This window comes from Puma concolor, chromosome A3 (assembly GCF_028749965.1).
Source record: "Puma concolor isolate L17-30 chromosome A3, mPumCon1.1.hap2, whole genome shotgun sequence".
Lineage (NCBI taxonomy): Eukaryota > Metazoa > Chordata > Mammalia > Carnivora > Felidae > Puma > Puma concolor.
Genome location: NC_141669.1, coordinates 90,010,003 through 90,035,703, shown reverse-complemented (window position 1 = coordinate 90,035,703; position 25,701 = coordinate 90,010,003). Strand labels below are relative to the sequence as shown.

General features: G+C 48.9%; 1 protein-coding gene across 1 annotated transcript in view; it reads right to left on the bottom strand.

Moving 5' to 3' along the window:
• SH3RF3 (SH3 domain containing ring finger 3) overlaps positions 1-25,701 on the bottom strand; it is a 371,189-nt gene that overhangs the window by 102,433 nt on the left and 243,055 nt on the right. Inside the window, exon 4 of the mRNA XM_086701496.1 lies at positions 2,755-3,108. Within this exon, the coding sequence (XP_086557622.1) occupies positions 2,755-3,108 (354 nt within the window). The remainder of the gene's footprint in view (positions 1-2,754; positions 3,109-25,701) is intronic.

Sequence of the window (25,701 nt, the reverse complement as noted above, 5' to 3'; positions counted from 1 at the left end):
GCCCTCTGGGCCTCAGTTTCCTCACATGTGACTGAAAATAATTCAATCTCACTGTCTCTCCTGATGGTGGGATGTGCCATGAAGCCCAGACAAGGGAGGTGAGATCAGTACAGAGGATGAGGTAAGGATGGAACAGGGCTGCCAGGGGGTGTGGAAGCGAGCCCCAGACCACACACACCCTGGACATCACTCCACGGACAGCCATGCAACTTGTACTCTGCTGGGACCCCATAGCTTCAGGCTTAATGGTGCTCACCACATTCCGTCTCAAAAGCAGGGAAACAGCTACCATATTTTAGAGCCATTTCTATAGAAACCACAGCCCCCACACTTCCTTTCCACTTTAAAAAGGAACACAAAAGGGAGAGAAAAGAGTCAGTGATGTTGGCAAGCCCCAACTCAGCTACTGAGGTGCTCCCTTGTCCATGTATCTCACCTCTTCAGAGCATATCACCCACACTGGTGTGTGTGTGTGTGTGTGTGTGTGTGTGTGTGTGTGTGTGTGTGTTTGCATTTGGTTCATTTTCCTCCACAGGTTTAGAATCAAGTCAATTATACAAAGAGCAGAGCAGTCATCTCACATTGGGTGGCCCCTTCTGATCTGAGTTACTTCTACACAAGGTAGCATGTCACCTTGGGAGCCTGTCTTGCAGACGCACTCAGCTGGAGCTGCTGACCCAAGGCCACACATGCCAGCCTGCCTGGAAGCAGGGACATAGGTCCAGCCGCCCCTTGTCCATCCAGTTGGCTGCTCTTCCAGGACACACAGGCTTGATGCTACAAACTTTCTATACAACACTGTGCCGTGTTCAACCAGGGTTTAATAATTGCTGTTTGACAACAGCTACTCTTGTTCTCCAGAAGAAAATTCTCTGGGACCCATGATCTAAAGTCATAAAACCTCTGCTCTTGCAGCCCAAGAAGCCCTGGGTGTGCAGGTGAGGGGTGCATACATGTGGGCAGAACTGGCCTGGGTTCTTGATGACCAGCCTTTGTTCTACTCACAGGGGCTAAGAGTTCATCTTGTCAGTAAAGACAGTCTATGCCACAACCTGGATGGCATATTGAGTCTGGAGGGGCCTGAGGGGTCTGGGACCTGACTGGACGCCTGTTGGGGCCAGCACTGCTCTAGGTCCCTGGGCACCAAGGAGTCCAGGTGCTCCTGCTCTGCCATCCTGGAGCCCATCCCCTTATGCCAGCCTGGCACGTGGAGGCCTCTGTTTGTGGATGGAGACATACCCGCAATGATGCTGGATTTCTCCAGGTGCATGATCACAAATCTCAAGTCTGCTCCCCAAGCACAGAACTCTGGGACTGGGTCCACCTCCTAGAGTGTGCCTGGCATGGTGGGGAGGAGGTGCCATGTGGCGCTGTGGCCATCTGCAGGATCTGTGCCTAGCACACTACAGCAGCCTGAGTGGTCCTCAGGTGGACCAGGGATGGCTGTCCTGGTGTGACCCATGAGGCCAGCAAAGCCATACCGAGCCTGGAAGGCAGCAGGGTAGGTGGCAGAGTGGGGGTTGGTCTCTGGGTGCAGCTGACCAAGGACAGCAGGCTGGTGCCTGCAAGTCACAGTATGTGGTGGCTCACCCTTAACCCATAGCTGCTCAGTGCTACCCCTTATGTGGGATGGGAGTTAAGTTAATTTGGGATGGGAGATAGGTGGAAACTGCTTTGCTTGACCTCTCACCCTTTCCAATGATCTTTATGAAAGCCTAGAGCCTGCCCATGACTTTTACTTCAAGTGTAACTGTTGGAAAATGAGACCCAGGGTCCCAGCCCTCTCTATCAATAAGTGAATTTGGCACCTAAGTCCTTGTGGAACAATGTCAAACACAAATTTTAAAAACTCTGTTCCCTTCCTGCCCTGGGACCTGTCTATAGTAGACTGCAGAGTCCGGGAACTTTCCCTCTGCTCCTGTTAACTGACAAGCTGTGAACAGGAGGGCTGAGAGCAGGTAAGGATAAAGGAAAGGTAGAGAGAACACCAAACCCTGCACTCAGGCATGCAGAGCCCATGTTGTGGGGCAGGAGGAAAGTGCCAGAGAGCTCTGCTGACATCCATTCAGAACTTCCAGGGAACACTGGGGAAGCCTGAGCCTTGGACTTATTGCCCATGAATTACAGGACATAGACACCAGGATGTATGCAGAGACTAGTATGTAGGGTATGAGACAAGCACTGGCCTGATGGATTGAGAGTAAGTCCCTCCCCTTGCCTTTATCTTACTAGTGTAATGAGACCAGGGACAAATCTAGAAATAGAAGGTATCTGTAAAAGTAAGAAGAATGTAACCAAATAATATAGTTAATTCTGATTCTGAGGTCTGTTGAAAGGGAACAAGGTTAGCAAGTGTTAGAGATGCCAAAAAGATACTAGCACTGAAAACAAACTAAAACCAGACCTACTGCAAGACACAATCAGATGGCACTGAATGCACACTGACAAAGGATAACTTTGAGTAATGCGCCAATGTTAATCAAAGGCCATGTCACGGGCCATTGAGAAGCACCTCACACACCTTCTAGATCATCTTCCAGACACTGAGTACCATTCATATGTTTACCAAAGCTTAGGAGGTCCCTGAGGCCAGGTGGGGAGAAGGAAGCCATGATGACCCCAAAGGGCACTGCTGCCACTGTCTTCCTCATGCTCGTTTGGGGATGGGATACGGAGCATACAGCTGACGATGAAGTCATCAGACCTCAGGGCTAGACACCTGGCACCTCCCTGTCCATGCACCAAGGACGTTACCTGGGCAGGAGCACTGCAGGACAGATGAGCCAGGTCACCAATCCTGGCTGCAGCCCGGGGATCGCTGGAGCTGATCAAGACTGGAGCACTAATTTCCATGGAGTGCCTGTGGCTGGTGGCCTGGGAGGACTTGTGTGTCACACTGAGCGCAGTGAAGGAGTGGCGCTTCTTGGCATTCTTCTTGCTGTCCACACGCCGCTGAAAGGCACTGACTGCCCCAGTGCTGCTTAACGTGGGTCCTGGGGCCACACTGGCTGCCGCGCCAGGGTCAGAGGGCAAGGAGGCATGGCAGCCAGATGCAGCAGCTGGGCACGGCTTGTCCATCTCAATGAGCTGCTTGGCTGAGTCATTGAGCTAGGTGAGAAAGACAGAGGAAGCTTCATTAAATAGAAGTCACACACTCGGTCCTGCTCTCCATGCTCTCAGCCTGTGTCCCTAGTTCAACCCGACAACATATTCATAATCACATAGATCTTTCCAACAGGGCATCCCTGTGAATGGTGCCAGAAACAAACAGAGGCCGCAGGTTACATCTACAGATTTTATTGAGAAGGTTTCTGGAGCAGCTGTTTTTGTCTGCCCCTATGTAGCTCCAACCCTCTCCCAGGCTGCCCATTTCTGGGGTGTGAGGTGCAGATTTGCAGAGGGCATGGGACAGAGGGAGAAGAAGAAGGAACACAGCCATGCACCCCACACTCCCTACGGCAACAGGTTCCAGCCTGCCTTGCACAGTTCTGGCCAGGCTGGCAGGAAAATGCAAGGTGTATGACCAGAATGCACTTCTTAACTGCTGGTGACTGTGCATGGATGCTCTTTGCAGTACCTCCACCGCAGTACCTCTTTGCAGCCTCCACTCAGGCTGTCAAGACCCAGAGCTGATGTGACTCCCAGTGCATGAGGATGCAATACTGTATTGTTTTCCGCAATTCCGTAGGGTACTGCTCCTTCCCTTATCTCCTGACCTGTTCCATAAAATAGAAGGGGCTTTTACAGGGAAGAGTTTGCCTTTGACAAAGTTGGATCCTGGGTGGTGCTCATCAGGAAAGGTGGGACGGGCTGGAGTCCATGAGCAGCCGGTGGTAACTGGGAGTCAGCACTCCATGCCGGCTGACACAGGGCTGTGCCGTGGCACCTGAGCCCAGAGGGGCCCTGTGCTCATGGTGGCCTGGGGATCTCAGGTCAGTTACTCTCTATGAGCCAACTTGACCCCTGACTCCACACTTGGAGCAAGTTTTTCATTCCAGGTGTACAATGGAGCTCTTCCTTCTTGGTCTGCACTTGGCTCAAACTAAAGTTGTACTAATGGGGGAGCATGCACTGATGGAAAGAATGAAGGATGGGGAGCGGGTTACTATGTATACAGAGTGGCCAGGAAGAAGGTATGACATGAGAGAATCAGCTTGGGAGCATCTCCACAAGGTGGGTTAAATAAGTATCATTATGCTAGGTAATGCCTGTAAAATCCCATTCCTTTTTCCTCATCTTTTCATATGTGGCATAAGAAATTGAGCCAATGCCAACTAGCCCTCTGGGGAACCTACGGTCGGGAAGTGCAGAATAAGTCATAAAGGAACACAAGCCTTTGCTTTTTGCTTGCTCCTTAGCAAACAGAAACAGCTACAGGTGTCATGGGCTTGGGCAGGCCTGACACACAGCTTCTGCTAGCACGATGCAGCTCTGCTGGTGCTGGGGAGCAGCAGCCACAGAGACACCTACACCAGTGGGCATGGGTGCCCTAGTCCAGCTTCTTGACCATGAGGCAGCAGCACACGGCTGGATCCTGGCTGCAGCTGAGAGCAGAGAGGACAGAGCTCCTGCTGGCTTTCCAAGGCCAGCTGGGGCTTCATCCCTGCCTGCTCAGTCCTTTCTCTCCACATATCATATTCCAAATTTCCAGCCTATAGACATTAGCTCTGTGTAATTCCTAGGGGCAAAGGCCCTGAGGACGGTCACTGCCAAGCTCCAGTCTGCTTTCTGAATGTGTTCCAAGCACACCTCTCTGGCCTGACATAGAACGGGTGGAAATAGCCAGGAGCCTGCTGTGTTCTTGCAGGTGGACAGTGATGTGCCCAGCCCATCCATTTCTTCTTAATGGTCTCAAAGGTGAAAAGGTCCCACCACTCTGAAGAAGTTTTCATAAAATTTACTTCAAGATCTGGGCCTTGGCCAGGGTTTTTTTCTGTGTGACCACTGAGGCAAGCACAGGCATGCCTGTCCCTGAGACATGGGCAAGGAGAGGTCTCCAGTGGCTCATGAGGTGTGGGCAGGGGTTGAGGGAAGGATGCTTTCATGGGCAAGCTATCCCCGGGCAGGCCAGTGCTGACCGGTGGCATAGTGCCCTGGATGTGCTCCTGTACGTTGCCCTTGTCACTGCAATAAAACTAGAAAAGAGAATTAGAAAAGGAGAAAGGAGGATCAGAAAGAAAAATGTGCAGTGTCAGACCATCCAGAAGGCTGAGTGGGACCCACCACCCCGTGGGATTTGAGATGCCGGCAGCAGGGTGTCCCCACAGTTCTGCCACAATGAAGTGGGGGTAGGCTTCAGATGTCAGCCATGCACAGGAGGTACAGATAACATTCCCACAACAGACAGAATGTCAGGGGTCAGTGGGGCTGAGCTGATCAAAAAGCCTTAGGGTCTTGGAGCCCAGAGTTTCAGGGTGTCCAGGCAGAGCAAGCCACCCCATGCTAGGCCCAGTAGGTCTCACATGAGTGCCATGGGGACAGAGGTCACCTTAGAGTCGATATCCTAGTTAGGGCCTGGGACAGGACTTGGCTTGGTCAGGACTGTCCACCAAGTCTTTCACTAGGGATGGACTATGACATAGGGTGTCCAAGGGAGGGGCCACAAAGGCAGAGATAAGGAACACTGAAAAAGGAAGGGGTACACCAAAGACAAATCTCCCTTCTCCACATTTTGGTCCAGCTCTGCTGCCCCGAGGGAGGGAGCTCCCAGAGTGTAAATGGCACCCCATGTGCCCCCCTGCCTCATGCACTGGCAGGGCACAGCCTCCCCTGCACCAGGGCCACTTCCCAGGCTGAATGGACTTCAGAGGGAGAGAGTCTCCTGCCTGAGAGGTCAGGGGAGGAGGCAGAACACAGGGCCCTCTTGGAACATGAACACAGCTGCAAAACAGGTGGGGGACAGAGAAGGTTGCAGTGAAGCCAAAGTAAAGAACCTGGAGTGCGCAGAGTTCAGTGCTGATGGTAAGGCGCAATCTGAGGTGCCAGTTTAGGGAAGAGGTGAGTCAGCAGAGGCCACTGGGGCAACCCACAGGGAAGAATAGAACTGAGCAGGGTCTTGGTGGCTGCAGAGGGCTCAGATAGGAGTGGGGGTAGGGGAGGGGCTGGGAAGAGCACACCCAGGAAATCCACAAAGGTGGGAGGTCCTCAAAGGCAGGGGGAGGCAAACTGGAACCAGCTGTGGATCTGCACGTCCCTGGTGCAGGAGCCACACACATGTCATAGGCTGAGCCTGGAATGTGGTCTGGATCAAGGGGAGGGAGGGCCATGCCAGAAAGACAGGCCATGCCTGTTCCCACCTGCCATGAAGTCTGACTTCAGGCCTGGGTTAGGAAACCCCCAGCTCTGGGATGGCGGAGGAAATCACTAGGCTCTCCCTCAGCACACACTACTAGGGTTTGCAGCTGGTAGCATCTTGATGAGTTAAAAAAAAAAAAAAAAAAAAAAAGCCCCACTGAATTTAAACAGTCAGAGCAGGGGATGCTTCACGTCCACAATGCCGAGTAGATCACACAAGCAGCAGCGGTGGATGTCCGGCTGCCTACAGACAGCCCAGGAACAGGGCCGCAGGCCTGTCAGCATTTCCATTACGAATACCTGCCTTTCAGAGGGAGGTTTTGAAAAACTCACTGTAGGCCCCAAAATGTGTGATCTAAATCCAGGATTATTTCCTTTGAAATGTTTCTTCCAACCAGGCTCAGCTGTTTTTGCTCTATTTTATGACTTTATTCATTTGCTTCCTCAACAGTGTTAGCTCACAGAACAAACCAGTGGCTGCTGCCTTCCATGGCCCTCCATGGGGTTGGCCTCCTGGAGTCCAGCATTCTGCACCCATGCTGAAGGGCCAAGAGGAACACAGAGAAGCAGGAAGTACCAGAGACAATGACTTTCATTTACCAGCATCAGAGCACAGCCTCAACCCTTTCTGCCGTGTGTCTCCATGTAGCATGTTATTATGCAGACATAACGGCACCAATAATGCCCAAGGCTGGGCTAAAATAACTCTGTTCTTCCCCAGAGCAGCTGATCTGGAGTGTCTCACTTAGGTGCCCCATGATTCTGCTGAGTATTAGAAACTCCAGGATATCCGGGCACTGACAGAGCAGGTGGGTGCACGTCCTAAACACACAGAGCCATGATGTGAGGTGATGTCACAGCCAGCAGCACCACAGGGGCTGGCCCTGGCAGTACCCTGCTCACCAGCAGCCGTATGGCTCATCCCAGTGCTGGCCGGTCCTCAAGACATCTGCCTAGCAGTCTGCTCACAGCCAACCATGCTGCCCTCCTTCTTGATGGCGACTAGGGTGTGGGGGTAGCATGCCTCTCTCACTCATGCCCACCGTGGGCACTGAAAGGGAGGGCCGATAAATGTCCATCAAAGATAGGGGTTCTTAGTAAGCTGAAGGAGCGGGGAGGGCTACTTCCAAGTGGTGAGTTCTCCACACGTCACCAGCAGCCTTAGGGTCCCTGACATCTCTGCAGTAGGCAAGGGACGTACCAATGAAAGACCCTCCTGATGAAGAGAGACAGTTCAGATTTATCTTCTTTACTGAATCTTTGCTTTTGTGACAAGTGGCTTCTTTTTGGATCCATATATACATAGGATTAACCAGTACTTGGCCACCCTCAACCGGACAGCCTGGCTTACAAGGCTTAGACAGTGCAGTGGCCAGTAGACTGTGCACTGGCAGAGGCCACACTGATTGCTGCAGCTGGGTGACCTGGTCCAGGAGGCGAAGCTCAGTGTTGGGGGGAGCTGCAATCATCTTCCCAATAAGCTCCAATTAGTCATGTTACGAGGTGCTCAGGTGCTAGTGCCACCAATGCCACCAATGCCATCCCAGTCCACATGGGGCCATTATCGCAGGACACCCTCACCTGCCAGCATCTGCCCGGGACAGCAGCTCCTGCATCAAACCCCTTAGGTGCAGCCACGATTTCCCATTTCCTCAGACTCCCAAGTGGGGGCAGTGTCTGCTGGCCTGCCTGTACCCTCCACACTGCAAGAAATCGATGGCTCTGCCCTCCCCTGAGCAGGTGCTGAGGCCTGCCTTGTCGACCTGTAGGATCCCGTCTGGTTACTGGGGGTCCTAGGGGAGGGCCAAGGAGGGGGTGAACACTGAAGTCAGCCCCCTCGCTCCCCCGCACAATCAGAATGCTATAACACTCTGTGAGTAGCTGTGAAGGGTGGTGTGTAGGGACAATGAGTGCTTCCTGGGATTGTGCCCAAAGATTGCTCTCTGCTCCCTTCCGAGCCCCCCACTCCAAGATGCTCATCTGGAAATGAAAGAGCTCTGCTTCTCCATCTGCATGTGGCTGGTCACCTCATCTATTTCTCCAACCTACAGAGACAGGAATACACAGGCATAGACTGCACTGTTTTCATCCACACCCCCCCCCCCCAAATTGGTGATTAGCCAATGTACCCAATAATTCCCATTTTGACTGGTTTTGGATGGGAATAGAAGATATTTCCAAATTCCATACAAAATGGAAACAAAGTAGTGGCACCAACACGTGTAAGCCTTGATGGGTCTGCTCATGTATCATGAGGACAGTCACTGGCACCTGGAAAACAGGGCACCCATGGCAGGCCTGCCCCTTCCTGCTCTGCAGGAGGCCCTCTACAGGAGCCAGCCCAAAATCCAAACGCTTAACCACCACACACATTTCCTCTTCATGGAGTCCAGTCTTGAGGGTGGGACATACCAGTCAGCCAGAGCCACACCCCCATCACAGACTGTACATCCTCTTGTGGCTTAGGACCCTCTTCCCAGGATGCTTCCTCACCAACTTTGTCAGCTCAGATGTGGTCTTCCTCCATACCACTCTTCCCTCCAGCCACAGAAACACCTGCAAATGTAAGAACTGAAGGGTCTCTTCTTTCCATTGTTCAAAAAATTCCATAGGAAGGCCTCTTAGAGTCAGTGGTAGAATTCTAGCTGCATGTGAATTTGGGGACCAGGTTAAGTAAAAAAGGCTCTCACCGACAGGCTTACATGAGCCCTGAGGGCCCTTTGGTGAGTCCAAGACTAGCAATGGACTTTGGCACTTGGTCCAGGAAAGTGCCAGAGATGGGGGCTTGGGCACAGCATGGTTACCCAGAAATCACCAGTTCTAATCAAGAGGACTTTATACTGAAGTATACTGTGGGAAGTATTTTTTTTTTAAAGAGAGAATAGGATTGGAAAACCAGACATACAAGCTGATATCAGATGTAACATGAAAGGAAGGACAATGGGTGAAGGGTTCCCTACTCAAGCAAAAGAACAGAGAAAACCCTCCATCCTAACCCAGAGGTAGGAAGTACAGCCTCAACACATCGACAGCATGGAGCGAGGGGCTTGTGATGAAGACCTGAGGGAGCAAAGTGTCTTCCCTCTCTCAGAAATCCAGGAAACCAAAGAGGTGATCATGCTGGAAGGCAGCCATCACAATTTAAAACAAAGGCCACCAATCAATGCATGCACACAACAGATAGTTTCTGAGCACCTGCCTGTCCTGAGCTCCTAGGTGCCGGGATGCTGTAGGGAACAAGAGAGGCTGCTCTGATAAAGCTTATACTTCAGTGTGGGGTGAATAACCGGGGCGGGGGGGTGCTTTTTAAAGATGCACATTTTGGTTCGATAGATCTGGGATGGCACCCAAGTTTCTGCATGTCTACAAACTCCCAGGAGATATCGCTGTTGCTCTCACCAAACCCTCTTTGACTAGAACACAGACTGCTTTGCAACCTTGGCTTCACAATGAAGCACTCTCCCCACAAAAGAGCCACATGGCCAGAAACAGCAGCTTTTGCTTGGCATTTGCCTTTAATGCACTGCTCCCACCCCTGGTGGGCTCAGTAGACCATAGGTCACCATGCCTGGTAGTTGGCCTATTATTCCTGAGAGCTTCACAAACTCAGGAGTGGATGAAGAATGGCCTTTACCCACCCGAAACTTCTGTTAGGAAATATCTCAGGAGCCTCCTGCTTCACTGAGGTGGGCAGGCAGAGATGGCCGGCTGCATTTTGATCTGTGCTTATTTGTAAAACACTCCATTCTTTACGAGGCTAAATCATCAGTAGGGGCAGGTGAGAATAGAATGGTTTCTTTTCAGCTCTGGCACACCTCACCCTCCTCCCCAAAGGCTGTGTCTGGAATACAGCTCGGGCCTTTGATGAGAAAGGCTGCCAAAATGAGGGCTCTCGACCACTGACTGAGCAGGTCAAAGCAAGAGGCCTGGTGATGACCACCAGCCAAGCACATCCAAGACCCACCTTCATCTCCACAAGGCTCGTCTCACCCTTGTATCCACCATCCAAGGTCGACACGGCCATTTTACAGATGAGAAAACTAAGGCTCCAAATAAAAGTTTAAGTGTCTTGTTCTGAATCACACAGTTAACAAGCAGCAGGATCACAATTGCTCACACCCTTTCTAACACAGCTCACTGGATCTTCCATCGTTCACTTTTTACCACAGAGTGTGGGGATGCTTTTTTGGTATGGATACATCCTTGGGTTAAAAAATTGTTATAGTTATTGAGGTGTATCTATGCATTTGGCCATTAGAGGAGGTTGGGTTCATTTTAGAGATTCAAATGGTTCTTTAAAAACCAGAACTTTTTGGGAGCATGGAAATTAGGTCGGGCAAATTCTCACACTAGGAGGACCCCAGCTGCAGTCATCAAAGGTGGGAGGATATTTCTGTTCCCTTCCTATTTATTTCAAATGGGCAGTGACTTCACAGGCCTGTTAACAATGCCGAACTTTTTTACCAGGAACATTGAACTCTAGACATCTGTAATACCATGTGCCAACACTCTGGACAGACATTCTCCCATATGCTGAATAATATCTGTTGTGCACCTGATACAGGAGAGGCTTATTTACCCTGAAGGGGGTCCCCATCCTTAGAATTAAACATTTCATGAGGGAATAAGTGCTGTGGTTATGTGCTGGAAGCCATTATCCCTGGCCACTGGCACTCCTGTGTGTGACCCACACGCATAGGGCAGCTGCCTCTTTTCTATCCTCTTCTCTCATGTTCCCTTCTCAAGATGGCTGAGGTGGACAGGTGAGGCTGTAGTTGCCAAAGTCGGCTGGTGAACTGAAGCCATTATTCAGACAACTGAGGTTTAAAACAAGAAATATGCAGCAACTAAGACAAAGGTGTAGACAATGGCCTCATCTTGCATATAAAAACTGAGCACAGGCAAGGATTTTGAAAGACATGATCCTAAGAATTAATGTGAAGGGTGGGGAATGGTGTTAATTTCAACATCCCATTATCACAGACTGGACAAAAGCCAGGGCACTTCCTGTGAGTGGTGGACTACACCATTCTGCCAGTTCCTGGGAAAGCTTGTAGAGCAGGGGCTGTTTCACATGCTTCCATGGGCTAGCAGCTCAGGGTACGGGCAGCTGGGCTAACTGAGGACTGTTTTGGCAAATCTGCCCCACCCCTTGCCCTCTCGCAGACCATAGTGACATTCACTTTGTAACCCTCTGTGGCTGCTATGCTGCCCTGACAGCACCTTCCTGAGGTCAGAGGGGCCCCTGGTCCTCTACAGACACCTGCAACATGGCAGTAAGCCCAGGCAATAACCTCACTGCCACTACCATGCCCATGTGCACCTCCCAAGTTGCCCCGAGATAGAAAATCAGTGTGTCCCTACTTGGTGAGCGGGTCCCTCCACTGCACAGAAACTACACACCCCACTCCTTCCCCCTCAGCCTCTGCTCCAAGTTGTCATCCCTTCCTTCTTGGGCGCTCACCCCAATTACCACAGGGAATGAGGCTTCCCCTTCTTTGAATTCAGCCTCTTAATAGTGGGTTATGTTCCCTGCCTGTGCCAGCAATTACACTCTTGATTTGGTAGCAAAGCCCCCACAAAAAGGAAGATTCCAAGAAGAGTCTGATAAATTAAAGTAAGAAAACGAAACTTCACTCATTCGTTAAGAATGTGCAAAACTCAGAAAAAAACTCATAAGCAGCTAACAGTTATGAAAGCACCTTAGTAGTGTATGTCCTGTAAGCAAAAGGACCATTTATTGGAAGTTTTGTGATCAGTGTAGGGACTCTGTCATAATTCTTCCTGAAGATAAAACTTAAAAGGAAAAAAAAAATGGTTGTTTTCCAACTGAGAAGAGGAACACAAAGGCACCATTTATTCTCTGTTTTCTGCAAGAAGCCCCCACGGGGACGTCTCTCTGCTGGGATGGTGGCAAGACCTCTAACTGTCCCAGCAGGGGCACATATGGCCTCCTGCAGAGATGCTCCAGTTGCAGGAGAGCGCCCTGCCTGGGGTGTGCTTGCACATGCGTTTCTGACCATTTTAGACCAGCACCGGAGTAAATAATATCACAGAAGTCACAGATCTGAGGCAGCTAAGAAAGGAGGAGGAGGGAACTATAAAGAGATGGGGCTGGTCCAGAATTCAGAAGGCAGGTAGCAGCTTCACTAATGGGTCCCAGGGCCAGGCCAGCAGAGTGACCCAGTCAAGGGCCCTGTAACCTTTATCCCCGGCAGTAAAGAATTTCTGGGCACACAGCTCCAGTAAATTACATCTATTTTCTAGTCTACCACTATATTATGTACACCATAAAACATACACATAATAGAAACTGAAACTTATAACTCAAAAAATTTAAATAATAAATTTGAAAAAAGTTCTAATATTTCCTTTCCTTACAGAGCTTCATGTGCCCTACTTTGAAGATCTCTCGCTAAGAGTAGTGGTTTTTAAACTATCAATTCAGTGGGCCCTGATCAGTGTTTTTTAAAAGATGAATCAGATTAAAAGAGAAAATACCAGAATGCATCACATGTACTAAGGGTAAAAGTAGTTCCAGGACACATTGGTTTAGTTTCAACATACACACCACTGTATACTCCAGGTCAGGATGTAAAATGCATTTCTCATTGTGAGTCACAATCTAAAAACATTGAAAGCCACTGGCATCAAGGGGAACAGAGAACTATCTCCCCATCAAGAAATAAAAGTCCTCCTTCCCCCATCTGCACAGGTTGAAGGTGTGGTGTGGCACCCAGGACTGCCACATGGTGCTCTCTATGGACATCCAGAGAGCCTTTCTGGGGGCACCCCAGGCACCACAGGCTTCCTGCAGAGGACACGGGTTTAGAAACACCGCTTGCCTCTGAATCCATCCAACCCTTTTTAGTCCCCTCTGGCAACACGCATCCTTGAACACACACACCAGCTGTGCATGGGTTTATGGCCACAAGGGAGGCACTGATGGCCCTATCTGACAGAGCTTGGGTGCCTATGCATCCAAAGTGGGGCCCTGCCCTACATGGAACATCTCTGGGACTGGAAATCAACTCCCAAGGGCAAAGAACAGAATCTATGTGGCCAAGAGATCCAGGATACTGCAGCAAGCTCCCAGTGTGGCAAGGGACTGAGAAATGGAAGACGGGCCAGGCCATCACTGAATTATTCTGCTGCAGCCTTTACATTCTGACTGCTACTTCCTCACCACTTTAAATTTTTTTTTAATGTTTATTTATTTTTGAGAGAGAGAGAGAGAGAGCACGAGCAGGGGAGGGGCAGAGAGAGAGGGAGACACAGAATCCAAAGCAAGATCTAGGCTCTGAGCTGTAAGCACAGAGCCCGAAGCGGGGCTCAAACCCACATACCATGAGATCATGATCTGAGCCGAAGTCAGCCGCTCAACCGACTGAGCCACCTAGGTGCCCCTCCTCACCAATTTTAAACAGGCTTCAACCATTTACAAAGCCTCCAGATAGCATGTATCTCCTCCCCCACCCTCCCTCTCTTTCTGTCTCTGTCCTTCTCTCTCTCTCTCTCTCTCTCTCTCGATCTCAGGGCAATCTCTGTAACAAGACCATCAAGATCTGAGAGCCGATACAGAGTTTTGAAATTTAGAGACTACTTCTTCCTCTTGTAAACATTCATCTCACTTAACAGATGGTTAATGAGCTTTGTGCCAGGCACGCAATAGGTGCTCAAAAAACACCTAATCAATGAAAGTATACAGCTAACATGAGCATTTGTATGCAATAACGTCTACTTATTGAGTATGATCTAAATACTGTGTTCTGCACTTTGACCTATGCCCTTATCAACCCCTCTGGGGAGGTGAAATTCACACTCCACTTTGCACACGCCCACCCAGTGGCTAAGAAAAGAGGGAGTGCTGGAGCTAGCACGCCAAACATTCTTGTGAACCCGGAGCCTGAGCTCCCAGTTACAGCCCACTTGGTTCACATCAGTCACCCACTGGCTGCCATGTGTGAGCTGTACACAGCAACATGTGGCTGGGGAAGTTTTTCACGGAAAGAACTTTCCTTAGGGATATATTTCACAGTCACAAAAGGGGTATAAGAATATTTGGAATTAATAAATGCAAACTGAATGAAAGATCAATTAGAGAAAGACTGGTATAAGTGAGGAAGGAACTTAATTTCAATGGTTACAGGCAGCGGCCAAAAGTGACATGAGTATTTGAAGGTAGGGGAGAGGCACAGGCAGGAATACAAACACACGTGTGTGTTTATGTGCTGTGTGCACAGGGCCTCAAGTCAGTGCTCATGTCATAGGGATTTCAGGCCAAACGGGAGTGAGAATTGTGACCTGAAGCCTCTGTAGACTCCTGAACAGGGAACAGATAGCTCTGTGGAGCTGGTACAGAAGTTTTGAGAAAGATCTGGGCAGGGCTGTTGGAGACTCCTGGGTCAGTAGGCAGTGGGGGACATGCCTAGATGGACTGACTGGGGGAGGAGAGACACCCAAGCCACCTGGGTTTGGTGCTACATGAGAAGGGGATCTGATTACTGAGTACACATGTATTAGACGCCTGCTGCATGAGGGGGGTTTTGCTTGGCATCAGTGAAAAAAAACAGATAAAAGCCCTGCCTTCATGGAGACCCAGCCAATAAACAAGTAAACATATAGGTATATTTAGTATGTCGGATGGTGAGGAGTATATGGAGAAAGAAATAGGAGAGAAGGCATGGTGGGTGGGGAGGGTGAAGAAAACCTCCGATATAACACCTGAAGGAGGATAGCAATGTTGACACTGAGGGGAAATGTGATGGGCATGGGAACCGCAGGTGCAAAGGCCCTGTGGTGGGTGTGGGGCTGGAGTGTCTGAGGAGGAAGACGGAAGCCAGGATGACTGGAGCAGACTTATGGGTAGAAATGAGGTCAGAGATGACAAGGATCAGTGGGGCAGTCCTGGCTCTCCTCTGAGTGAGATGGGGGAGGTCTAAAGCAGCAGAGAGACATCTGATATGCATGCAACAGGATCCCCTGACTACTGGGCTGACAGCAGACTATAGGGCCAATGGGCTTTGAAGCTATTGCCACAACATCAGTGGAAAATTCTCACAATTTAATGAAAAAAGTAAGATGGAAATACTGATATAGCATAATCCCAGACTTGTTCACAATATATGTAAATTTATACATAGAAAAGAATAAAGGAAATAAAATAATATGCTAACAACATTTCATTTTTTTCCTACACACATATTTATATTTACTGGTAGGATTATAGGGGATCTTAATTTCCTTGCTTCTATCTTTCTGAATTTCCCTGTTTTGAACAATAGCCTGGTATTATTTTTATAATCACAAAGTGATTAAAAACAAAACAAAAGAGAAGATTAGGCTGGATTATTGATCAACCTATGGTGAGATTTCATGAGTTGTGGCACTATTACATTTTTTCCATTTTGTAAAAAATGGGCAAGGTGCCATAAAAGACTTAGGTGCTTTTTAGTTGAGTGAGATGCAATATTTCTTAGGAGCAGGACATTTCAGGGAAGGGCTAGCAAAGGTTCCCTCCTCCTTGATGGCTTGGCTTCCAGCCCTATCTGCGTGGCGTCTTGGTATGGGAACACAGACCTGGCTGTCACACTACACAGCCTTTAGGGAGCTTCTTCTGGCAGTATTCCCGTCGGAGGCTGCCAAGAGGGCATCAGAGGCTCAAAAGGTGGAAAGGAATCAAAATGAAAGGAAAATGGAAACCTAGAGAGGTTAAACAGAGGATGGAGCAGAGGCCAGCAAACCAGCCCCAAAGGCCAAGTCCAGCTACTGCTTGCTGCTGTATGTAGTTTGGGGACACAGTCACACCAGCTTACCTGTTGTTTCTGACTGCTTCTGCCTTACAAATTAGAGTTGAGAAAAAAATGTGCCAACGCTGCACTGGGATGGCACACTTGCCTGGCCTCTGCTCCTGTCTCCTCCCCATCTGACTTCTGGGAAGGCAGGTCTGACACAGCATTTAACTTTTTAACAGACATAAAAGTTGAAGGATGAAACCCCATCATCCAGTTCTAGCAACCACCACCATTCTGCTGTTCCTGTTTCTTGTGAGGCCTGCCCCCTCTCCTGATTTTCTGGAGTATTTTAAAGCAAATTGCAGAAACCATGTAATTTCATCTGTGACTGCTCAGTGTGCGTCTCTAGCAGATGGAGATATCCAGTGTCACTGGTCCATCTCCAGGGACTAGGTGGAGGTACTCTGTTCTGAAGCTGTAGGCTCTGGGGGTGGGAGCAGCAATTCTAGGCAGGGGTGTTGGCTTTTCAGTCTCCATGCTGGTGGGTAGAGGTCCCAAGGTCTAGCTTGGAGGCCGAGGAACTAGCAGGTTCCCTTACCTCCAGATCTGATCTACGTTCTTACATTGAGATTTAGCTATAATGAAGTTAACCTTTCAACTTCCATCTCTCAGACACTCATCTTTTTCTCAGCTGGATCCAAGAACAGGAGGCGAACACTTACTATGACAGAAAAACCCAATGATAACACAACAAATTCTCCCCAAAATTTATATATTTAAGAACACGTTAACATATGAACTGTGTTACCAATTCAGCAGTGAGAAATGCAAACAAGGGCAGAGTTTCAACTAAGCATTCATCCCCCTTCTGAACACAAAAAGGTTTATAGAAGCGTTAATTGACCCCCTGGGGATTATTCTTCCGTACCTGATGCTGGGCCTGGCTTCTTGATTGGTGAGCATGCACCTAGCTCCCAGCCTGCTCAGGACAGGGCTCCTGCACAGGGAGTACGCTGGGAAGGCTGGGGTGCCTCCAGTGCAGCTCTGGGATTGGAGCCGCCTGCTCTGCAGGTGACTGATTGGTGCAGTCCCCCAAGGGCCTGTGCTACCCTGCTGCTCCCACATTAAAGTATTGACCTTAGATTCTGTTAACCCTTTTCTGAAAGCTTGAGTGTTCCAGACAACGGATAATCCAGTCCATGGATACCCATTCTCCAAATGACTATCTTCCTTTACTCCGAATGAAAGAGAAGACTATTCCAAATAATTTTTTAAGGCATTGAAGTTGTTTTTCCTTATTCATATGATAGGACTGAAACACAATACACTAACAGTAACACAATTTTGCAATAAGACCTTGTTTGCTTCCTCTTCCTGCTCTCTACACAGGGGGGCCTAACAATAATGTGAAAGGTAATGTTATTTTCTAACTCCTAGGTCTCACTCTGTGCCAGCCAGTGCTGTATGCACTTTACTTATATTACTGACTTAATCCTCACCAGAGCCCAGTGAGGTAGGCAAGTGTATTATGCCCAGTGAGGGCATTATGCTCAGTGTATTATGCCCAGAATACAGATGAAGAAACTAGAGGCCAAGGAGGGGGAAGTTTGGTAGGTGACAGAGTGGGGCTGAGCCCAGTGGATTGGTGCTGTGACTCTGCTTGATGCCAAGGCAGGAAGGGGCAGCAGGGCAGTGAGCAGGGCAGGGGTGAGGCCCGGTGGGTCTGCAGCCTGTGGTGAGGAGTCTGGATTGATTCTAAGAGTTACAGGCTCCACAGGAGGCCTGTCAGGAGTGAGGCCACCCAACTTACCTTGGGGATGGTTCTGGTCACTGTGTGAGATGACTCTTAGAGACATCACCTTAGAGTGCAGACTGTCTGGGAGAGGGTGAGAGGTAGCATTCCATGTACTAAGGGGCCCAAGAGCCCATGGGGTCTAACCATTGCAACTTAAAACCTTTTAGTTGAGAAGGTTCTTTCTACATTCATGTTACACTAACAAAGCTTCCTAGATCAAAGCAGGGATGGGCTTGTGAATGACAAGGACATGGTCAGGGAGAGTCAGTGGACTTGGGGATAAAGGTTGTGTGTAATGAGGAGCAGGAGGGTCTAGGGGAGAGATGGACCCAAACTCAGACTCACCTACTCACAGCAAACAGCAACATCCTCAAAGTGGCCTCCGAGACCCTGTAAAGTCTGCCTCCCACTGCCTGCTCCACCTCACCCTACTTGGACTGGTCTGTCACTCTGGCCACCGCTACCCCTCAGTCATGAGCCAGCTTAGGCCACCACCTGGAACCTGAACTGCTCACTCAGAGATCGCTTCCTCGCTGGGGCCTTCCAAACATGCTAATTAAAATTACAGATCCCTCTACCTCACTTCGCTCCCCTCCTTTGTCAGCTTTATTTTTCTCCATAGAGAATATACTACCCTCTAGAATTTGTTTTTCTCTACTATTTGTCTTCTCCCACTACAATGTGGGTTTCAAGACGTTTCTCTTCTGTGCTATCAGCTGCATCTCCAGGGCCTGGCACATGGCAGGCGCTCCATGAATACATGAATGAATGAAGGGATGGGTGAATGAGGAAACAAATGGTGGTCTGAAAGGTATAATCCACACAGCGCCATAGTAGTCGAAACATGCCATTTCAGCCAAGGGCTAAGACGTGCTCACAGAAACCTAATGCAGAAGGAACAAACAAATCTCCAGCTCTTGACAACCACTCTGGCATTGGCAGGTGTATCTCTATTTTACAGGTGAAGTCGCCCAAACTGAACGTGGCTGCATTCGCTCTCCTTGGAGACACCGGCCAGTGTACTTCTCCCAGCAGGGCAGTGGCACACAGGATAGGCTGCCTTCATCTACGAGGGGCGAGCCCGGAGTACAAGTGTTTATGGAAACTTGGACACCTCTAGGATCTCATTAAGATGGTTTCCCAAAAAGGCCAACATAGCTCTGCAGTGTGCTGAGGGTCTATGGGCAGGGAGGCAGGCAGGAAAATCACTGAAAACAGAGACATCTGGGAAAGTGTGGTCAACAAACCAAGTCTTTGTCCCTGCTTGCAACAGAAGGAGAGTCCTCAGTAGCTTCAAACTGTAATTCTTAATTGCTCTCACTTTGAATATTTGAAAGAAATAAAAGTAAGAGAGAATAGCTTTGAGTTTCTCTGAGTAAGTCAAGCAGAAATAAGATGAAGCCAGAATTAGCCGCATTTTCTCATTTTGTAATAATCGGTTGAATTGCGGTAGCTATAGAAAGTCTCTCAATATGCACATGCACCGTTTGAGCATTCTACCTGAATCTTAAAAATGTCTAGGCCACCAAAAACTTTATATCCCTTCTTTTCCAAACAGGAAGCGATAATAAAAGGTAAGAGGAAAGAGCTGTATAATGACATGTGAGGTATTTTCCAACTGGCACACAGGGTCAATTTTGGTAATAATTCATTGTCAAATTTCTGAACTAATGGTGAGGCAGCAGCTTGGACCAGCCGGGCAGATCTCTCCACTAAAGCTTGGTCAGCTCTGGGAGGAAGACGCCGGAGTCCCCCGATGACCCCAGTGACTCCAGATGGATGTGTTTGCTTCCAGCTGTACAACCAGACATGCTGTTCCTTCTGCACTAAACACAGGCCCTGAACCTCAGCCAAGAAATATTCCACTGTCACCTTATTAACACCCAGAGTTAAATCTCTCCACAGCTAAATATGCTTTCACCATCACATCTGAAAAATAGCTACCACCACCATGGCCTGCCCAAGGGGAAGAGGGGGCTTCATAAGCAGGACTCTGCCTGGGTGGGTGGCTCCCCCATTGATGGCCAAGGCCCACCCTTAAGACTAAGTGGAATCTAACAAAACAAGTTTCCTCCCTAAGTTCTATCTTAGACTTGGGCCCACCCAGACCTGCTGCATAAAGCTCTCTGGGACGGCGACCTGGAGTGTTCAGATGATTCTAATGTTCACTGAAGTTTCTGAGCCACTGGCCCAGGCTACCCCAAATGGAAAGGTAGAAATGAAGAGACAGGAAAGGAATGTGAAAAGCTGAGGAAAGGCAGAGTATTGTAGCATGGTGGAGGAAGGGCAGGCGGGAGTGGACAGTTCAGGACAGCCTGTGGGGAGCAGTGTGAGGCATCTATCTCCCTGAGTAACAGGAAGATGAAGACAGAAGCAGTCTGAGGTCACAAAGGGCTCAGTGGAGGGTGCTCCAGTTTGGTGAAAAGAGAACCCATCCTTCACCTACTCAGTATGCTGGATCATGACTGCCCATGGGAGTGACATGTGAGGGGAAAGAAGAAGAGCAGGGGGGAGCCAGAGGCAGAAATGGTCATACAAGTACATGGTGGGCACGTTTTGTTTTCCACTGGACAAACTTGAGGCTAGGACACAGGTGAGAGGCTTGGACACAGCGGGCATGAATGCCAGTTCTTTGCCAATGTCACCTGCATTTTCAGCGGATCCTAGATGGAGACATTTTCAGTCCCTACTTGTCTCTTGAAGATGGAAAATCATGTAAGCCTTTTCTTGCTTTCTTCTTGGTCTGCCAGCAGCTGCACCTCTCAGTTTTGGGCAAGACAGTGAGGCTCCTCCTTATCCCCACAGACCCTCCTGGTGAGACCAGTGAGCGAGGACAGGTGGTTTCCCAGGGACCTCATAAGTCCTACGTTCTGAAAGCATCCCAGCCAAGATCTTTCCAGAATTGGCCTATTTTGTGCCATCAAATGCCAAGACCAAGATGGGAAAAAATTATGCATTATAGTGTTTGGCTTCTTACATTTGTAGTTAGGGATAAAACAATAACAACAAACCCAGAAATTATGGAATGTACAATAGTGTATTACAAAGATGTTAACTTCCCAAGTAATTAAAGCAGGGTGAGTTGGTATCTATGCACTTTTCCATTTTTGTTGGGGGAAAAATCCCAATGATCACACATATATGTGCATGCATCATGCCTTGGGATGCAGATGCTGGCAGGAAAATATGGAGACCCAGATAGTGGCTGGGCCAAATGCACGAAACTAAAGTCTTACTTTCCTATGGAATTGTCTCATTTCTTTATGTGATTCCTCCAGCAGTAAAGTAAGGGAAACTGGTGAAGGCAAGGCACATTGCCTGTTCTCCTGATGGGTCCAGGACTTTGCCTCCCAGACCACTTTGCTCAGATGCAAAGAAAACACAGGATGCCAGGAGCTGTCCTGCCTGGCTCCTGCCCAGTCCCACCTGCTCCCCCCTCCCTCAGCTTGCTCAGCCAGTGCTCTCTTTGGTGACTAGAGTTGCCTGTTAAGTGCATTAAGTTTTCATGAAGGCACTGTCCACATCTGGACACAGAAATGCAGGCAAAACTTGTAGTCAAGTCAAGACATGGGGGGATCCCCACTGCTGCCAGCTGCCCACTGCTGTGGAAGCTTGTAAGAAATGGGCCAGGCAAAAAGAAAAAATAAAACAAACTTTAAACAAAATGGCACCCCCCTCCATTCAATGGCAGAAATCTCTGAGAAGTTTCTTTCCTGTGCCCTTCCTGAGGTCTTTTTTTCTACATTGCTTCTGATGCAGTGAGCTCAGGTATCCTGAGCTTCTCTCAGGGCAAGCAGGGGCACATTAGAAGGGAGGAAATGGAGGGAGAGCACATGACAGTGTTTGGAACTTGGTCGTCACCAATATCCATAGTACATAATTGCCTCAAAGGCTTTCCACCAGTTCCTCATCTCTCTAAAAAGTCCTTGATTACTTATTCTTGGCACTGGAGTTGGGGACAGGCAGCACAGGAGACCACAGCTGACCTGCAGCTTTCCTGTTCTGCCAAAAATACCCCTGTGGTTCTAACTTTCTCATCCCTATTTACTTTTCCCCAAATTTTACTGAGATACAGTTGACATATAACACTGTACTAGTTTATGGTGTATAGCATAATGACTTGTCACCCTTATTTCAAAATTCCTGAACCATCACAGGTTAACACTCATTTAACCAAGATGGGATAATATAGATCTGACATGCTGAGAACAGATCTATGAAACATGGCTTTCAGACATGGTGGGGGGGGGGGGTGGGCATCAGCAGCTCAGGGCAGTAACTGATGAGAGAGGTGAAGCCTGCCACCTGAAGCCTTAGGTTCCCCTGGAATTGAGAAGATGGAGTTTGGGTTCTGGGGAGGCCACAGTAACTGGTATCTGTGGGCTCAAGTCCTAGAAAGGAGAGATCTGCACAGCTCCACCCACAAAGTCTACAGCTGAGTATTGATGAGAACATTCATAGGAAGAAATTACCCAGAGCTGGGGAAAGAACCACCAAAAGGGGAAGACAGAACAATACCTGAGGCTCACACAAAGCTGGGAACAGTTTGCATTCCCACTTTTGAGAATGAAAACCTCTTAAATCATGGGGCATGGAGTGGAGAAGATTATAGCTTTGGAAGTGGGGATAATTAGCTCTACATTAGAGGTGCCCTAGTCCTTCGGAACAAGGCTTAAAAGCAAGGCTCAAAAGCATCAAACTGTTTGTAAGTGACCTAGTGACATCCCAGAACAAAGCTTAAGAATATCTGTAGGAACAAAAAAACATCTAGCACTGGAAAAGGCAAAATTCACAAAGTTGGTACCCAATTAAAAATATCAGGCATGCAAAGAAGCAGGAAAATGCAATCTATAAATCTAATTTATAAATATTTAGAGAGGAGAAAAATCAGTCAGTAGAAATAGAACCAGAAACAACACAAAAGATGGGATTTATAGATGAGCATGTCGGAATATTTACTATGATTATACTTCTAAGCATGGGTGGGTAGAGATACAGAGGACATAAGAAAAACTCCAATTAAACTACTAGAGATGGAAACACAGTGTCTGAGATAAACTCCCCAAGACACTCCAACCGGCCACCCAACTGCCCCGCAGTCAGGGGGGGTAAGCTGCTTCTATCTGTCTGTGCTTCTCACTTGCCAGTTCCCTTCACTGAGTCTGCTTTTCATCTCCTTCCACAGACAGCAGGAATTCCAGCAGCATGCTTCAAACAAAATCTCTCTGCAGGAAAGAATGGGTGAGGTTTGGTAAAATGTGCTGCATACACAAGATGTGCCACCTCTGTGGAAAGTTCTGGGGTCAGGCCCGCCCACCAGCCCCCACAGCAGCAGACCTGGCTCTGAGGGAGGCTCTGAGGGCAGGAGAGCCGTGGGGAAAGAGCTGCAGCCACATGAAGTCACCTCATTGGCTTTGCAGTGAAACATGAAGACACAGCTGCACATCATTGGTTTTAAAGGTGCACCAGGGTGAAATGTTACTAAAGCCTTATAAGGCTACTAACCTGGTGCTTGGGGCGGGGAGGTTCCTGGGTCCCCTGTGAGTACCTGGCATCAGCATCACTATTTCCAGACCCCACCTGTCTGCACACAGTGAGCTTCTAACAGCCCTGACAGTAACCCGTGGGGAAAGAGAAGCGAAGTCAGGGAGACAAAATCCATCTCTATGTTAGCACCAGGACGTTTCTGCCAACACTGCATACAAGTTAGCAGAGCTGATTTGTAGGCTGTAAAGAATGATAAAGGCAAATAAATAAAAGCAAGTAGATGATATCCTTTATCCAGGAGACCCCTTAGGCTGGGAGCCACTGCCCCCACTCACTGGGCTGCTGAGAATGTGGGGAATAGCCAGCTGAGTCCTCAGCAACTGTCAAGAACCTTCCACCTTCTCCAGAGGCCTCTGTCTCCCTGAAAAGTGCTTAGACACAGATGCCAGCGGCTGTAGAACCATTAGTTTCATTTGTGTGATGTGGAACCGCCCACATGGGGCTCCCACCTATTACCTCATTGGATCCTCCTGACAGGACTTTCTGATGTGATGCCATCCACATTGTGAGGCAGGGGGGATGGTCAATGCAAAAGCTTCAAACAGAGGGATAAAGCCCATGTAAGCCTCTGCTTCCAAAGCCCTTACGTGGAGCACCAGGCCTTCCAACTCCATGCCCCACATTCCCAGATGGGAGGGAGGGGCAGGTCAATCGGGTCCAGGAAACGAGAAGCCCCCTTTTCCCTCTCACTGTCCATATTACTTCCTGACATGTTGGCTTTCCCTCTGAGGGGAAAAGGGAGTCCATAGAAGGAGAAGGGGGACACAGAGACCAGGACTGATGACTAAGAATGAGACCCCCAACCAGAAACACAGCTGCGAATCTGCCCACCCAGGATCCCACATATAGTGCAGGGTCTGTGGAGGGTGCTGAAGGGGAGAAAGAGGTCTTTGAGCCCTTTCCCCAAGAAACCTGGGTGTGGGCATTCCCTTAGAAGCCATATACACTCCTCATCTTCACCCCTGAAAACACACTGCCTGCCCCAGTCAAGGAGGCTGGAAAACCAAGACAAATTTGATGAAATCATGAGCAATCTTTTCTTTGCATCAGTAGGTGGCAAATCCAATAGGTAGAAGGGCTACCCACAACTTCAGAACAGTACAGAGCATGTACAGTTAAAAACCTCAGATGGGGTGCCTGGGTGGCTCAGTCGGTTAAGCATCCGACTTCGGCTCAGGACATGATCTCGCGGTCCATGAGTTCGAGCCCCGCGTCAGGCTCTGTGCTGACAGCTCAGAGCCTGGAGCCTGTTTCAGATTCTGTGTCTCCCTCTTGCTCTGACCCTCCCCCGTTCATGCTGTCTCTCCCTGTCTCAAAAATAAATAAACGTTAAAAAAAAATAAAAAAAACAACTCAGAATTATTTTGTTCCCAATGAAAGCTGTCAGTTGTGCCAATGAGTTATTACCAAATGTTTTAATACCATATTTAGAGATGGAGGTTCAAAATAATATTCTCTTTTTGTAAAATCTGAAGTGACAAGGAGACAAGTGTGTTACATGAGCAAGACGAGCTGAGTTCAACATTGTAATCAACTGAAGCTTAGAAGCAAACTGTCTAACAACGTACACTGTAATTATTGTGCTGAAGACAAGGACTCCCAAATGGGAAACAGTTGTCATTAGTAACTACCACTGCAGTTTTTGGTACTTCATTTATTTGGCTAACTCAAGATTTTCATTTCTGCCTCCACCGGTTTTCCAGGATCTAGAAACACCATCACATCGACAGTTTTCCCTAACATCACATAGGATTCTTTCAACACCAGGACTGGGGCTTATGGGTCCTGACACCAACAGAGGGCTGGGGTCTGGTTCCTCAAAGTCAGAATTCTCTGGGCTCCCGCTGGTCCTGGGATGAGGTTGCCCCCCACCTCACTCTCCAGAGCCTGGCCCCATTCCCCCATCTCTCGCATGGTCCAGAATACAGCTCCCCTGGGATGTGCCTGCAGACGCTCCAGGCCTCCAGTGCCCCAAGGACATGGGGCTCCTTCCCTCAGGTTGGTGAGGACCAGGCACAGTTGTGGGAGGTTATGAAGGATTCACCTGGGAGCAGAAGGGCAGGAAACAGGACAGGGCTGTGCTGTCCTAGAACAGCAGGAGCCAGAGGACAGATCCACTATGTGCCCATGCTTCAGCTCCAGGCTTGAGAAAACAGGCTTCCTGCAGAAGCCACTCTGGGGTACATACAGCTAAGTGTGGGGTGTTGAATGACAGAGCTGTCTTTGATGCATTTGGGGTGTCAGAGGTAAATTAAATGGACTTCAGCATGTGCTCAACTTTCGAATTTCATCTTTCAGCCCCTCAGACCTGTTTGGACCTGGGCTTCCTCC